General features: G+C 34.6%; 1 protein-coding gene across 1 annotated transcript in view; it reads left to right on the forward strand.

Annotated features, from left to right (window-relative positions):
* LOC109073395 (ribonuclease 3-like) overlaps positions 1 to 12,861 on the forward strand; it is a 29,302-nt gene extending 16,441 nt beyond the window's left edge. Inside the window, exons 16-31 of the mRNA XM_042767373.1 lie at positions 445 to 552; positions 1,522 to 1,660; positions 1,765 to 1,825; positions 2,065 to 2,124; positions 2,337 to 2,436; positions 2,752 to 2,854; positions 4,803 to 4,873; positions 5,484 to 5,528; positions 6,573 to 6,730; positions 7,394 to 7,499; positions 7,750 to 7,891; positions 8,035 to 8,117; positions 8,492 to 8,595; positions 10,860 to 10,952; positions 11,622 to 11,668; positions 11,869 to 12,861. Of these exons, the coding sequence (XP_042623307.1) occupies positions 445 to 552; positions 1,522 to 1,660; positions 1,765 to 1,825; positions 2,065 to 2,124; positions 2,337 to 2,436; positions 2,752 to 2,854; positions 4,803 to 4,873; positions 5,484 to 5,528; positions 6,573 to 6,730; positions 7,394 to 7,499; positions 7,750 to 7,891; positions 8,035 to 8,117; positions 8,492 to 8,595; positions 10,860 to 10,952; positions 11,622 to 11,668; positions 11,869 to 11,984 (1,536 nt within the window). The 3' untranslated portion in view covers positions 11,985 to 12,861. The remainder of the gene's footprint in view (positions 1 to 444; positions 553 to 1,521; positions 1,661 to 1,764; positions 1,826 to 2,064; positions 2,125 to 2,336; positions 2,437 to 2,751; positions 2,855 to 4,802; positions 4,874 to 5,483; positions 5,529 to 6,572; positions 6,731 to 7,393; positions 7,500 to 7,749; positions 7,892 to 8,034; positions 8,118 to 8,491; positions 8,596 to 10,859; positions 10,953 to 11,621; positions 11,669 to 11,868) is intronic.
* The last annotated feature ends 3,077 nt before the right edge of the window (positions 12,862 to 15,938 follow it).

Consider the following 15,938-nt stretch of genomic DNA (forward strand, 5'->3'; position numbering starts at 1 on the left):
TATCTATTCACGAACAGCTTTTAACACTCCAAAGAGAAAGGAAAACTTGAAATCATATCATATGACCCCTTTAAAACACTGCATTCAGAAACAATTCAGTTCTCTTAATTTTTTTTTCCACATATTGTTCTTTTGCACATAATGTTCCATCACTCAAATAATTGTACAAGTTTACTGTGAATTAAATAATATTCAATACTTGAGTAGTTATTTAGTAAACATTGTCTCGTAAATATCTGAGAATACAATGAAGTGCACGTTTATAAAGCATATAAAACAATGATCTGCTGCATTACACTCATGGATGTGCAGATTCTGTGTTACCAAGTGTTTTGTCTATTTTATTGCAGATATTTTTCCTCTCTTATGACTGTAAATAAATATCAGTTAGCCAATTAGACAATAGCAGAGAATGGATTTTGAGTCAGATGCTTGTTTTTGCAGCATGCCATGATGCTGCCGGTTCTCACCCACCACATCCGCTACCACCAGTGCCTGATGCATTTAGACAAGCTGATCGGTTACATGTTCAAAGAACGATGCCTGCTGCAGGTAAGAGAAAGAGTAAATACTTGTGTAGGGTTTTTTTCTGTTCATTCTGGAAAATTGCGGCACATGTTACCAGGGCTGCAGAATAAGAATTTAGTAGTTCAGGTTTTTCCTTGCTCTGCCAGTATTTTCTCTGGCTCCACCAAAGATAAAATATAGATTATTATATAGATTTTATCGTGAATATAAACACTTGACAGTTTTACTTTTGTTTGTTTGTTTTAAGAAAAGTGATCTACATTTTTCAGTTTGCAATAACAGCTGGAAATTAAAAGCTAAACAGCTATAATGTATAACCGTTTTAAATTAGTTTACTCCGATTATGTGTGAAGCACTCCACTGATCTCAGTTTTATAGCTGATAGGCCAGATGGAAGCCTCTCCTTTGTCAAGGCACATTAAATCCCACTTGGAATTTGCAAAGCACCAAATAAAGGCCTCTCAGAACAACAATTCTTGGAATTGAAGCCTCAACTTTTTAATTTGCAATAACTGGAAAGTAACCCACTATATTGTAACTCCGCAACAATAAGAAGTACATCCACATCCAGAAATGAAATTGAAATGAAAAATTATGGCATACGAATCAGAACATGACTGGTTGATTAATAATGTTCATCCCATGTAACTGATGATTCCAAGATTATCCCAAGTTTTTCTTGCAGTTTTGACACATTCTTATCTTTATTAGTTGGCTGGCAATGTTGCCTCAGTGACATTTAAATTAACACAATTTTCAACAAAAAGTATACAAAAAGGCAGTGTAAGACTCTGATTTTACAGAACAGTTTTCAGTTGTTGGATGTTTATTCCTGCATAGCTACAAGTATGTGCATGTGTTATGTGTTAGCATGTAACTATACTTAATGGTCATAAAAGGTCATTGTACTGTGTTCAGTGGTAGTTTGTTTGGATTCATGTTATGCATTATAACACTCACTTTGCTTTTGTTTTGATTTTCTTTTTTGCCCAGTTGGCAATGACTCACCCCAGTCATCATCTAAATTTTGGGATGAATCCTGATCATGCTCGCAACTCTCTGTCAAACTGTGGCATACGCCAGCCCAAATATGGAGACCGGAAAGTGCATCATATGTTCATGAGGAAAAAGGGTTAGCATAAGTGTCTGTACATGGTTTTTAGAGGGTTTTTTTTTTTTTTTTTTTTTTTTTGAAGTAGTCCGACTCTACTAATGGTTTTGTCACTTTTTCACTAGGAATCAACACCTTGATTAATATTATGTCAAGATTGGGCCAGGATGACCCATCACCCTCCAGGTTAGTGTGTGTGTGTGTGTGTGTGTGTGTGTGTGTGTGTGTGTGTGTGTGTGTGTGTGTGTGTGTGTGTGTGTGTGTGTGTGTGTGTGTGTGTGTGTGTGTTTTATTGTATGATTTTATTTTAGTCAAATGATTTGTGATAAACATTTGGTGAATTTTTTGTTATTTTTTTTACATTTTAAAAAAGGCAGTAGAAACATTATAACAACTAAAGGATGTGATCCCTGTACTTTTAACAGAATCAATCATAATGAGCGCTTAGAGTTTCTTGGTGATGCAGTTGTTGAGTTCTTGACCAGGTGAGACCTCTTACTTTTCAACAGTGCTATAAATCTGTCACTACATAAGAGCATGTCTCACTGAGATTAGCTTTAGATAAGTTTCTTTTTTTATTTCAAATCTGTTGTTTCTCTATTTATAGCAGGATGTTTTTCTCTTAAGGTTACATTCGTTAGCCTATTGTAGTCATATATTTGTCTTTTTCTTTTTTCTTTTTCTTTTTTTTTTCCAGTGTGCATCTCTACTACCTGTTCCCAAACCTGGAGGAGGGAGGACTCGCCACATATCGCACAGCAATCGTTCAGAATCAGCATCTTGCTATGCTTGCTAAGGTGACCATTTACTAGATGATAGGGATAACCAAAAAATAATGTCCGCACACTGAAAATTATAGATCCATAAACATTTTTTTAAAAATACACACACACACACACATCAGTGTGTTGACATTAAGCATTAACATTAAGTCCAATTTAAACCTTTGCATAAATTTTATCACTGTTTTGATGAGTTAAAGTCTTCTTATATTATATATTTTGGCATGCATACGTGGAGTTTTCAGAGTTTTGTGTTGGTAGGTGTTAGTAGTCATTGTTTATGTTTAGTTTAGTTTTTTGTTATTTTTAATCATTGTTTTGGATCACCAGAAATTGGAGTTGGATCGGTTCATGTTATATGCCCACGGCCCTGACCTGTGCAGGGAGTCAGACCTCCGACATGCCATGGCAAACTGTTTTGAGGCCCTGATAGGTTAGTGCTTTATCATGTATGCTCTCTGTCTGTGTTTAATATACTGTATTACCACTCACTGAGGTCAAAATTTTTTTTTATCTTGATTTAATTTTTTATTTTTTATATATATTGCAAGCATAGCTTCAGAAACTTACTTTGTGTTTTGTAAGAACAAATTTACAGAATGCTTTAAATATTGGCCTAGGTATGTGTGTTTTGTTCAGCTGCTGTATGATCTGACTTCCAGCAGTTTTCCCAAGACAGCCTTAGACAGTGGTTCTTAACTCTGGTCCTAGGGATCTACCGCTCTTTTATGTTTCACTTAAGCCAGGCACGCACTGTGTGATTTCAACAATGTTTTAGTTAAATACCAAGATTTACAGTGGGTATAGAAAAGAATCACCACTTTAAAGTATGAAGACAGACACAGTTTTTGTTTTATCCAGCTGTATTTACTCAGTGCAACATATAACATGAAAGTGAAAGATATAATACAAACATGTCAGGAAAAATAAATAAAAAAACAGAATCAGTTGGAAAAAGTATCACCCCTTGTGTCAGTATTTTGTTGAACCACCTTTTGCTTTAATTACAGCCTTTAGTCTGTTTGGATCTGTCTCTATTAACTTTGCACTTCTAGCCTTTGCAATATTTGCCCACTCTTCTTTGCAGAACTGCTCAAGTTCAGTTAAATCTGATGGTGAGCGTTGGTGGACTGCAGACTTCAAGTCATTCCACAGATTTTCAGAGGGTTTTAAGTCTGGCCTCTGATTAGGCCATGCAAGGACATTCACCTTTTCTCCTTCAACCACTGTGTGCTCAGTTTTGCTGTGTGCTTTGGGTCATTGTCATGTTGGAAGGTAAACCTTCTTCCCATTGACAACTTTCTTTTTCCCATTGACAAGTGCTCCAGTCCCTTCTGCAGAGAAACACCCCCATAACAGGATCTTACCACCTCCATGGTTTACTGTAGGAATGCTGTTATTTGGATGCTGAGCTCTATTGGATTTCTGCCAGACATATCGTTTGGTGTTGAGGCCAAATAATTACATTTTAGTCTCATCTGCCTCAGGATCTTCACGGTGTGTTTTGGGCAAAGCTCAGTTGTGACTGTATGTGGCCTTTCTTGAGGAGTGACTTGTTTTTTTTTTTGCAACCCTCCCATACAATACACATTTGTGGAGAATGTAATATTGTCGTCACATGAACACAATGACCAATCTTTGTCAAAAATTCCTGCAACCACTTCAGAATTGCTGAAGGCCTCTTGGTAACCTCTCTGACCAGTTTCCATCTGGCTCTTTCATCCAGTTTGGAGCGACGTCCTGATCCAGGGAGAGTCTGTGTTGTACGAAATACATACTACTTCTTGATAACAGACTTCACTGTGCTTCTGATATAACCCAAAGCCATGCCACTGTGTAGCCTCTATTGCTTCATGCCACTCAGCATGTCGCCATGGTTTGATTTCTGTTTTTCGTGCAGGCACAGTGAGGGAAAAAACACTAAGTTTAGGGAAATCGGTTCATACCTCTGCTTCAGCTATGCGATAACCCTCACGAGGGGCAACCAAAGTGTCCTAATGAGCTGATGATATGAATTGTGTGTTATACAAAATGTGAAGATCCGGATTTGAGAACCACTGGCCTAAGAGAACCCATGAAGTCACTGGTGAAAGCACTTGACATGTTTGATGTGAAAAAAGCATTATTAAGCACAATAAGCCTCAGAAAAGAACACAAGTTACTAGTGATGATTATTACAATAATACAGTGACCTTGCTTAATAAATGCATAATTTCCTATTTAAAAAGAAACATAATGATTCCAAATTTTTGAATGACAGTATATTAATTGTTTAGTGTGTGTGTGTGTGTGTGTGTGTGTGTGTGTGTGTGTGTGTGTGTGTGTGGTTTTATTTTTTTTATTTAATCTTTTTATTTTATTTTTTATTTTATTTTTTGTAGGGGCCGTTTACCTAGAAGGTGGTTTAGAGGAAGCCAAGCAACTCTTTGGGAGACTGCTGTTCAGCAGTGAGGTGAGTTTTGGATGTATGTTTGTAGGACTAAACATGGCAAATTTTAGTTAGATTTATTATTGTGAGCCTACTGTATATAAAAGTAAAATAAATAGGTGTTGTGTTCCAATATAAAGATATTGCATTTAAAACTAACAGGGTGTTTAAATATAAATTTTGTCTGCAGAAGTAATTTGTTAGTAAGTTTTACTTTCCCCAATACAATTTATAGTGTTAAAATATTTTCATAAGAAGTAAAAATAATCACGTTAAGCATGTTTGCAGCTTGCAGAATATATATTAAAGCAAAAAAAAAAAAAAAAAAACATCAACATTTTAGAGAACAGTCAGGTTTTTTCAGCAGAGCTTCTGTTTGGTCATAGTGGAAATGTGAAAAACAGCAAAGTGACAGCATAAAGATGATCTGGCTCTCTTGCTGTCATTAGTAAATAAGTTAATTGACTGTTGCCTAAAACTGAAAAAAAAAAATCACATAAATAAACAAAAAAAAAAATAGATGAAACATTCTAAAGATGTTTTTTTTTTAAGTCTGAATTGTCCCTCATATACACTTATTCTTCTCAAATTGACGTGTTGTATTTAGTTTGTTTCCTCTCTCTATGTCTTGCAGGAGCTGAAGGACGTTTGGCTCAACTATCCACCTCATCCTTTACAGGTGTGAGCAGAATTGATTTAAAATGTTCAAATGTCATGCAAAAGTGTAAGACAGATACATACATACACTTTCATCAGCTGCCTAGGTAAATAACAAGAAGAATAACAGTAAACAGTGCAGTAAACAGCAGAACTGCTACTGGTTTATGATTATGATAATAAATTAAAATAAATACTAGTTTGCAGTATTTATTGTTTTGTATTTTTTAGTAATATTTAAGTATTTTAAGTGGCTAAAACCGGAAACCTTGCACATTCAAGTTCGAAATGGCCATGTCCACTCTTATTTCATTATATATATTTTCCTAAAATATGCATTAGTGGAATTGTGCAGGGCAATTTGAAGAGACCGTTTATCCAGACATTACAATTCTGTCATCATTTTCTCATCTTAATGTTGTTCCATACCCATAAAACTTTCATTCATCTTCAGAACACAAATGAAGATATTTTTAATATTCTCGCATCATATTTGTTCATCCATTGAAAACTCACACAGCCAAAATTTTCAAGATTCAAAAAGAGCATAGATATTTCATAAAACAAAAAATGTAAGAACTTGACACACTCTCTGTACAGTATGTGCTACAGAATGCATTAAAATCTGTTTATTTGTGAATAAAAGCCTAAATTATGTCTATTCAGCATGTAAAGTCATTGTGTCTCTTCAGAAGACTTGAATTAAATAAAAATATTTTGTCTTTGTGAACTTTTTAAGCTTGAAAATATCGATTGCCCAGATTGATTGACAGACTTACAATGGATGAGCAAAAATAATAAGAGAATATTACTATATTTTCATTTGTGTAAGGATGATGAATAAAAGTCTTAAGGGTTTGGAACAACATGAGGGTGAGTAAATGATGACAGTTTTTGGGTGAACTATTTTTTAAGTTTCATTATAAACTACAAATATTTCAGCTTTTATTTTAATTATAAATTTTTTGAATTAAAGAAGCTGTCTGTAAGGTTCGTTGTAGTAATGTAATAGTTGAGTTTATTTCATGCATAAAAGCACACATTTCATGGTCTGCTGTATGTTTAGGTACAGGAGCCACTGACAGACCGGCAGTTGATCGAGTCCTCTCCAGTTCTGCAGAAACTCACAAATTTTGAGGATACCATCGGAGTGCTATTCACTCACGTACGTCTCCTAGCACGGGCTTTCACTCTGCGAACAGTGGGCTTCAACCACCTCACCCTGTAAGTGCTCTAGTGCCTCTGTGACTTTTTAAAATCTATTTTTTTTTAATGGAAAATTGTACTGAACCTTTAGACAATATATATATATATATATATATATATATATATATATATATATATATATATATATATATATATATATATATATATATATATAAATATATATATATATATATATATAAAAAAATCCAAACACTTGCATATGTGTTTTTGATGAGTATCATATTTGATACATAAGGCTGTTTCAGCTCATATAATATGACATAAGAGAATATGGAGATCATACTTGAGAAGACCAGAAAGCTGAGTCATAGCACTTTTAACCTTTATGAAGTTATTCTTAAGTCTAGGAATAAGAGAAAAATTGTCATTCTTGAGACTACAATTTTACTCTGAGCTTTATACATATGGCCCCTGAAGTGTTTATAAATCTGGATCCAGCTGGTTGAATTAAACAGTCATTTGCTTGTTTGCTGGCGGGTCTGGCATTATGGCCAAATGTTTCAAAAAGTGTCTGTGCTCCCTCAAATTGTGAACCCACATGGTGATTAGGACCCACAGAGACAGAGGCTGTTTTTCCACAGCCAGGAACTACGCAACAGTAATCTTATCATTAGTTAACTATCAATTGGAGCTTCATGCAACCACTGTATCTGTCTGCAGAGGCCACAACCAGAGAATGGAGTTCCTGGGAGATTCTATCATGCAGCTGGTGGCAACAGAATATCTGTTCATCCACTTTCCAGACCATCATGAAGGACATTTGACAGTGAGTATATCCCTCATCTGTTCTCCATTTCATTGTATTTTCTTTAACTCACTATGATGCATAGTTCTTTCACTACAGTAATTTTAAAAACCCATTTTAAAAGCCATCCTGTGCGAACAAACTCCCTGGTTACCCCTGCTCTGTAGTACAAAAAAATCTAGCCATTTCAGTCACTGTGCCCCTCTCTTCTGGTTGGTCAGACCGTATAAAACCCAGAAGTATAAAGTGAGTTCATTTGTGTGATTTTTAGCTACTGCGCAGCTCCTTGGTGAATAACCGGACTCAAGCGAAGGTTGCAGAGGAATTGGGCATGCAGGAATATGCTATTACTAACGACAAGACCAAACGTCCTGTTGCCTTGCGGACCAAGACTTTAGCCGATCTGCTGGAGTGTAAGTGTGACATGACACTGCAGATTATTTTAAAGGAATCTTTGATTTGATTGCAAGGACAGTGCACAGACTGCCAAAGTCTACTTTGGGCTTTATTGTCTGAATTGCTACTAAATTTGATCTCTCTTTTTTTTTCTCCCCAGCATTCATTGCAGCTCTTTACATAGATAAAGACTTGGAGTTTGTGCACACATTTATGAATGTTTGCTTTTTTCCACGACTCAAGGTATAACAAACTTAGATTTGTTTTTTTAAACCCATGTTTATATGCCAGCACTTTATCTATCATTATAAGCAATGATTATGAAATGGCCCAATGTCAGAGGCACCTAGTGTAAAATAGCATTCATTGAAAAGAATAAGGTGACATTTAAAAAGGTCATCATGGTCTTGAATTCTGACAGGACTGTTTCTAATCTTCTGTGTGTGTACATTTGCAGTAGATATGTTATTTTAGCATCTTTTGCAGAAACCTACTCAACCGATATGTTTTTCCTAAAACAAATTCTTGTTATTGGTTTGTTTTTGTGTATATATATATATATATATATATATATAAGTCAATGTCCTGCTGTTTGATTGGTTCAATTATTGTTACAGGAGTTTATCTTGAACCAGGACTGGAATGATCCAAAATCACAGCTGCAGCAATGTTGCCTAACCCTGCGGACGGAGGGCAAAGAGCCAGACATTCCCCTATACAAGTAAGAACCTTCTGTCCGTTAATGTCCTTTGATTTACCTGCCTTTTTCCTCCTTCAGTTATCTGTTTAAAGATATTTGCCTTGCGAAAGTATACAAACCCCTTTATATATATATATATATATATATATATATATATATATTAGGCCTGGACAATAAAACAGTACCGATATTTATCAATGGTACACCTTCTTCGATAACGCTAGAAAAAATGTTCGATATAGGCACGTGCTATGAGTGACGCAGACAGCACACACAAACACGAACTCATGCTGAATTGAGTGCTGTGGCTGCCAGTGATGAGGAGATTGTGATTAAATTGAATATTAGTCGAATTTAAAATAAACTTTTGCATATGAATGCAAAAATAGTCAAATCAAATGTTAGGTGTGTGTCAGGGAGCGTCATCAGTGGTGCATGAGATGCGATGATGATGTAAGGGACGCTTTTGCATTTTAATGTTTTGTTACTGTATCCCACGAGACGCGTAGTTGCTGTATTATTTATTCAAAATATTAGAGAAATATAGTAGCTCAATGCGTAGAAGATCTTGATTAGGTTAAAAGTGAAACCAAGTCATTCACACAGAAGGCAAATTCAGTGCATTCTTTAGACGGACAAATATGACTGCTGCACAAACGTCTCACACAAGAGATGTATAGAAAGCCATGCAATGTTAAACCAGTTTAAACTTAGAAAACACATCATGAATTTGTGGAGGTTTACTTCTTTTCCCTGCGTCTCATATGTTTTAAAATGCAATCTGTTTGTTCATAATTGTTTATGCAATTTACGAAATTATATTTGATTTATGAGAGTTAATTTAGACGTAATGCACGTTTTTTATGGACAGTTTTTTCCGTGTTGACAATTTAATGCGCTGCATTAGTTTGCTCATTGTGCCCTCCTATGGCCTATTTAATCTGCATATAAAACATTAGAAATTAGATATGTTTAATTTTTATTTTGTGTTTGACTTAAAACAAAAAAAAATGTTTGTTGGTTGTATCAATAAGTTGGGTTAATCCAAAAATAGTGGTTAAATGTAAACTTTTTTTCTATTGCTCTGTTTTAAAAAAAGGTTATAAAAAATGTCAATAATTATGTCTTGTCTCTGGATCATGTTTGAAATGTTTCTACAGTTTGATTGGAGTCCATCTGCTGCAAATTCAGTTGATCAGGGATGTTTTTGAAAGGCACATGACTATCTGTATAAGGTCTAACATGCATATCATAGCAAAAGCCAAGCCATAAGGTCAAGGGATCATCCTCTGCCTGTGTAGCTCAGAGGCAGGATCATGTAGATCCACAGATCTGGGGAAGGCTACAAAATCTTTCTGCTGTATTCAAGGTTCCCAAAAGCCCAGTGGCCTCCATTTTTTCATTTCTTTTTTTTTTGGTGTTTTAAGTTCCTACAGTAGATCCTCCATTGCAAACTTGGAATGTTCGAGATTGTTTGGAATGCTCATGTATCTTTCTTCTAGTAAGATGAGACATCAACTCTGCAACATAAAAGTTTACATTAAACTGTACAGAAAAATCAGCTGAACTAAATGAGACTGAATTGAAGTGATATGTTTATAGAAATTGGTCTGTTCATCGCTGATTGCTTATGGTTTGCTGTATATTATAATTGGTGCAAAGTGTCATGGTGATAGTAAGGTGGACGTTTTGCTTTAAGGTCTGTCATGACAGCTCTCTGAGATTAGTTCTGTCATCTTCTCTCAGAATTAGTTCTGTCATCTTCTCTCAGAAAGTTTATCTGCTACACTGCTGCTGCTGTGGTAGAGCAAGTACCAAGACTTGCTACTGCCAATACATCAACAGACATGCTGCTGTGAGCATGTAAGAAATACTGTTGCTGCACATATAACATATGAAATAACCCCTATATATAATATACATGAAATCACTCCGTAGCAGATCTATGCAGGTGGAGCTAGGGAAGGTGGAGGGATTCTGAACTTATAGCTGAGTATTTGAATGTTAAGCAGCAAACTCATTGGCTGCTGATATGAAAAGAAACCAATCAACTGCTCCATATGAATAATAATGTCATTATATTAGGTTGAGTTGGAACTTATAGGCCAGCGCCATCTAGAGTTTTGTGACAGAACTTTGGATGTATGTTGTCTCTTCTATGTTTACTTGCTTTTACTGATGCAAGGCCACTGGTCTGAGTAATGTGGCCACAGATCCTCTTAATTGTTCCAGTTTGTTTTGTTTTCATTCATATCAACTGTGATGCTCTTCATCTTGTTTTACAGAACACTTCAGACAGTTGGACCCTCTCATGCCAGGACCTACACAGTGGCAGTGTATTTTAAAGGTGAACGGATTGGCTGTGGAAAAGGACCAAGGTACTAATACACCCAGATATTTACCCTCATTGCCACATCGCTGCATATCTGCTTTTATAAAGTTGCTTTTATAAAGTTGTTTTTTGCATGGATGACGCACAGAGGCATATGTTCAGTATGCAGTATTATATTGCTTCCCTGAAATGTTTTGTTTTATTGCCTTTCCGAGAGACCTGCAAAAATATGAAGTATCTGAAAATATTGTCTGAAATTTATGTCACTCAGTATGAGCTAATTGTTGTTTGAACTACTGTATAAAAGCAATATCACACCAGCAAATATGATATCATCCTAAAAATGGAATATATAAAAACCTGGTTTAAGGTCATCATTAAACCCAAATGTATTTGTAGGATGTTTAACTGTTTTTAAGTTATTCAATTATATTAATATTAACACAATATTAAGAGTGTTTTGTTTTCATGTTAACATGTTTACCATGTTATATAAAACATGCCATGCTTATGTTTAGTTATGTTAATACATTGAAAAATGTTTGGCCACCCGTGAATTTTAATTTTAAACATGGCCATTGAGAGAGATGTTGATCAAGAGCCCTGCTGCAGGTTCATTGTGTCATATGTACTTTATTTAAACATTTCATTAAAATGAGAAAGATCCATTGTTTGAGTTGCTTAACATGTAAAAAATTTCATTTTATCCTGACAGTATTCAGCAAGCTGAGATGGGTGCAGCCATGGATGCGCTGGAGAAATGTGAGTGACTGTTGCATTTTGCAAAAAAAAGAAATGGTTTTAGAATAAATATTTTCACGTTATGGGAATAAGTTGTTTGTTACAGTGCCATTTTTTTTGGGTGGGGGGGGGGGGTGCGGTGAAGCAGCTGTTATAATGCTGAAGGTTATGAAAGTCTTGGTTTTCTATTTTACATGTTCTTTGCCTCTTGTCTCCTGCAGATAACTTTCCTCAGATGGCTCATCAGAAACGCTTCATTGAAAGAAAGTACCGACAAGAACTGAAGGAGATGAGAAGAGAGCGGGATCGACAGGAGAGAGATAGTGATGAAGGGTAGAAAAGCAGAAGGTGAAGGGAAAAAAGCAAGATGTTACATGTAGTGAGTCATACAACAGCAAGCTAAGGAAAGCAAGAATCTTTTTGTTTTGTTTTGTTTTGTATATAAAGGTGTATAAATCTGTTTGTTAATCCAATTCATACCGTTGGAATGTTTTAAAAAGAGAAAATCTTAATAAATCAGACCATCAGAATGTTTATTGTGTGCATCATTTGGTCAAACCACAGAGCATATCATTTGGTCAAACAGTCTTTTGTACAATGATCATAATCTAACAACATTTGATTGTGAAAAATGGCTGTTACATACAAGGCATATGTGCAACAACTAATTTAATTCACATTTAAATGGAAATTTTGTAACTGACTAGTTGACTGGTCTAACAAACCCCCAGACAAGGCAAAAACATTATTTATAAATGATCCATTTAAAATCGGCTTACATAATATATTAATCAAACATGATGCTGAAAAAAAAAAAAAAAAAAGTCGTATACATGAGATGTGCTTGCCTTGCATTATGATCATTGTTCATTAATTAAACTTATTTCAGTTACTTTTAAGTGCAATGCAAGTGCTTTTTTTTTTTCTGAGTATGTATCTCTTACTTATCCAGCTACTTTTTTCTTAATCATGCAGGGGGAAAAAATATTAGAGAGATGAGTATTTTAAATATTAGATGATTTGACCTTTTAAAATGGGTCAAGTTTAGTTCAGGTTAAAAAATGTGATGTGGTGTGACCCAAAAATGCATAGTATTACTGCAAAACATTTCCTGATGTGCACACTCAAGATATATCTGGTTACGTCACAATCTATTTTGAGCAAAATGTAAACTGGAAAATATAAAATGGAATAAATTTTGGTTTTTGTAACCATCATGAATACAAATAGTTTATTTCTAATAATGTGGCACTTGCTGTTTAAAGGATTTCTTCTTTTTTCTTTTTTTTTATATATAAATCATGGACCAGTTTATCTGTCTGTGATTTGTCTACCTCAGCCACAGAAACATCATGTTAATAACATGCTGCTTTGGGTGCAGGTGCATGTCCCAAGTGAAGCATGCAGAGGCCAGAGAGTTGATGTACAATGGAGCATTGCTCTTCTTTAGTTAGAATCAGGTAGGTGTTTCTCTGTAATCAGCTTCAGGTCAATCAGAGACTGTAATCTATCATGAAATCTCTGAACAGGTCAGTTGTTACTGAGATGGTTCATTGTTTGGAAGACTTTCCCTCTCTAAGATATTGGTGCTAATATTTGTTTCCTGAACAGAAAAACAGTGCTGCAGATGAATTAGTAAGTAATAAAGTTGTGGTAGTTAGCTAGTCAATGTGTTTTCATACCTCTGAGAACTACTTTAATTATACATTTCATAATTACCTAAACAAACTGCAGTTTCTTAATTAATGTAAATAATATAAATATAATATATTTATAATATAATTAATATATAATAATAAATATATATATATAAATGCATAAATCATTCTAAAACAAAGATCATTGTAGTGGTAGTTATTTACTTTCAGTAAGGCAGAAACTCCCATTTTGCTGTAAGACAACTGCTGCCACTGAGGCCATGGTGACACAATGCAAAAAAAAAAAAAGGTCCTATCTGATGTATCCAGTCACCAGGTTTTTAATGATTAAGTGTCAGACTAAAGTCAAATATTGAGTGCCACATGGCTCAGTATTAGGCCCTGTAACTCTCTTCTTGCACTGTATATAAAATTCTGCTCACTGCACACAAAACTTTGAATGGACTCAAATGACCTTCTATAATCCATCCTATTCACTACTGTCACAAAATCCCAGCCTGCATAGTTCCTAAAATATCAAAATCCACATAAGAAGGTAGATCCTTTTCCTATTTGGCTATTAAACTGTTTCAGTCAGTTCATAAGGTTGCCTACATATACCATTTACAGTAAGCCCAGCTGTGCTCCAGATATGCCAATTGTGTGTTTTAATGTAAAAGCTTTTTTATTAAATATTTAGAGCAAATTAGAATTTTTTTTTTTTTAATTCTTGTAAAATTAATAAATGAATTCACCCGGCTGTTGTAAAAACATGACATTTTCACTCTTCTCTTGTCTTCCATATAAGGGAACTACTGTATGCTGATTTCAGTCAGAATGAGATTCCCAGCGGAACATAAACCCATTCAAACTCCACCAGAAGGCACAAAATACATTCCAAATTCAAAGAGCTTTATTGCAGTGTTTCTCAACCTTTCCTGTCCCAATGTGTTTTCTGTCCGAAAAATAACTGGGTAAATAATAATTTATATTATTTATTATAATATATAATTTACAATATTTATTTTTATACATTACTATATTGATATTACTTGATATAATATATATATATTAATAAACATTTTCCAAATAGAACAAAAAATGATTTTATGACATGATTAAAGGTGCTCTTCAGAAATTTTTTGGGGATAAAATGAATGAAAATCCAACTCCCACAAGATTTTTTTATAAATCCATACAGATACAGTTTTTATAAAGAGAGAAAAAAAAAACACCCAACCACCAGTGGGGTGAAAGCAGGTTGTAGGAATGAGGTCCGAATTCATGTGAATTTGCCACCAATCCACAAAAACGTAAAATAGTTACAAACTGCCATGAGTGTGTTGGAATTTCAACAAACCGGTCTTTTTTATTCTAGCCCATTCACAACAATAAGAATATAAAGATATAAAGTCTTTTTTTATTGCAGAACAAAAATACCCCAGGTATGCAGGTATACTGTGCCCAAACAAAACAATGTTCCTCTGCAAGTAACCTACAGTTACCATAATGTACCTTTAAATTTCACAAAGTACTTTTTATTCTTTAGTTTTGAAAAGATTGTCTGTACTGGTACAGCAAAAAAACGTTATTTGGTAGGAAGAGATTTATGCTGCATAGAAACCTTGATGAGTGTACAGTAGGTTTGTGTCTTTGTTCTTCTGCGTTCTGAGGTCTGTCCTCTGTTCTTCACTGTATGTGGGTTAATATTTTTAGCAGTGCCCTATTTCTGATGGTTACGTTATTCTAGTTGCTTTCTGTGATTAGACAAAACCCTGATAAAAATTACCTTACCTAGGCTTAATTTTCCATCACAAGAAACAATGATATACTTTTCTTTTTCCAGTGGATGGAGTATGTGTCTTGGCACTGGCAGACTGAAATATCTTAGAATAGAAATTATTATTTTTCAATTTGACATCAATGGCATTTCATAATCCATAAAACACCCTAATCATTTTATACCTAATATTTTTTCCAACAATTTACATCAGTCTGAACGAGTGACTAACTTAAACTGAATAAAATAGCTTAACTTAAAGCTGGATAAAATAAATGAATACTTATTCATACCTCTTTTGTGCCTTTTCAGAATACTTCTATATTAGTACAGAGTCCAAGATTGCTGGCTTGCAGTAAAACCACTTAATCGTATCACCTAATCGTCTACATGGGCCATTGGTGTCTGGACACTTGATGAAGTGGCTATATTTATTATTTTTATTTTAATTCTCATTTTAAGGCTCTTTATTTATTGTCGTAAAGTATGTAGACTCATGTCAACACAAGTTTTTGTTTAATGGTTTTATATAAAAGTAATGAATATGCTGGCTGTCAACTTTTTTGATGGATGAAGACCTTTGACCTTTTAACCTGAGGGGTCTGACCTCGTGACCTTGGACCACCTATGTCACGTTCACCTTTGACCCTTTTAATTATTTCTGGGGGCAATATGCCATTTGAGGCCAATTTTTTTAACAGATCATTTTCCATTTTAACAGATCATAAGAGCATATCACAATAGGGGGCCACACACAATTGGTTGTACAAAATGTATTTATTCTTATTTAAAGATGTATATAAATTAAAAATACATACATACACACACACACACACACACACACACACATACACATATATATATATATATACAG

The sequence above is a fragment of the Cyprinus carpio genome, chromosome A12, assembly GCF_018340385.1.
Source record: "Cyprinus carpio isolate SPL01 chromosome A12, ASM1834038v1, whole genome shotgun sequence".
NCBI lineage: Eukaryota > Metazoa > Chordata > Actinopteri > Cypriniformes > Cyprinidae > Cyprinus > Cyprinus carpio.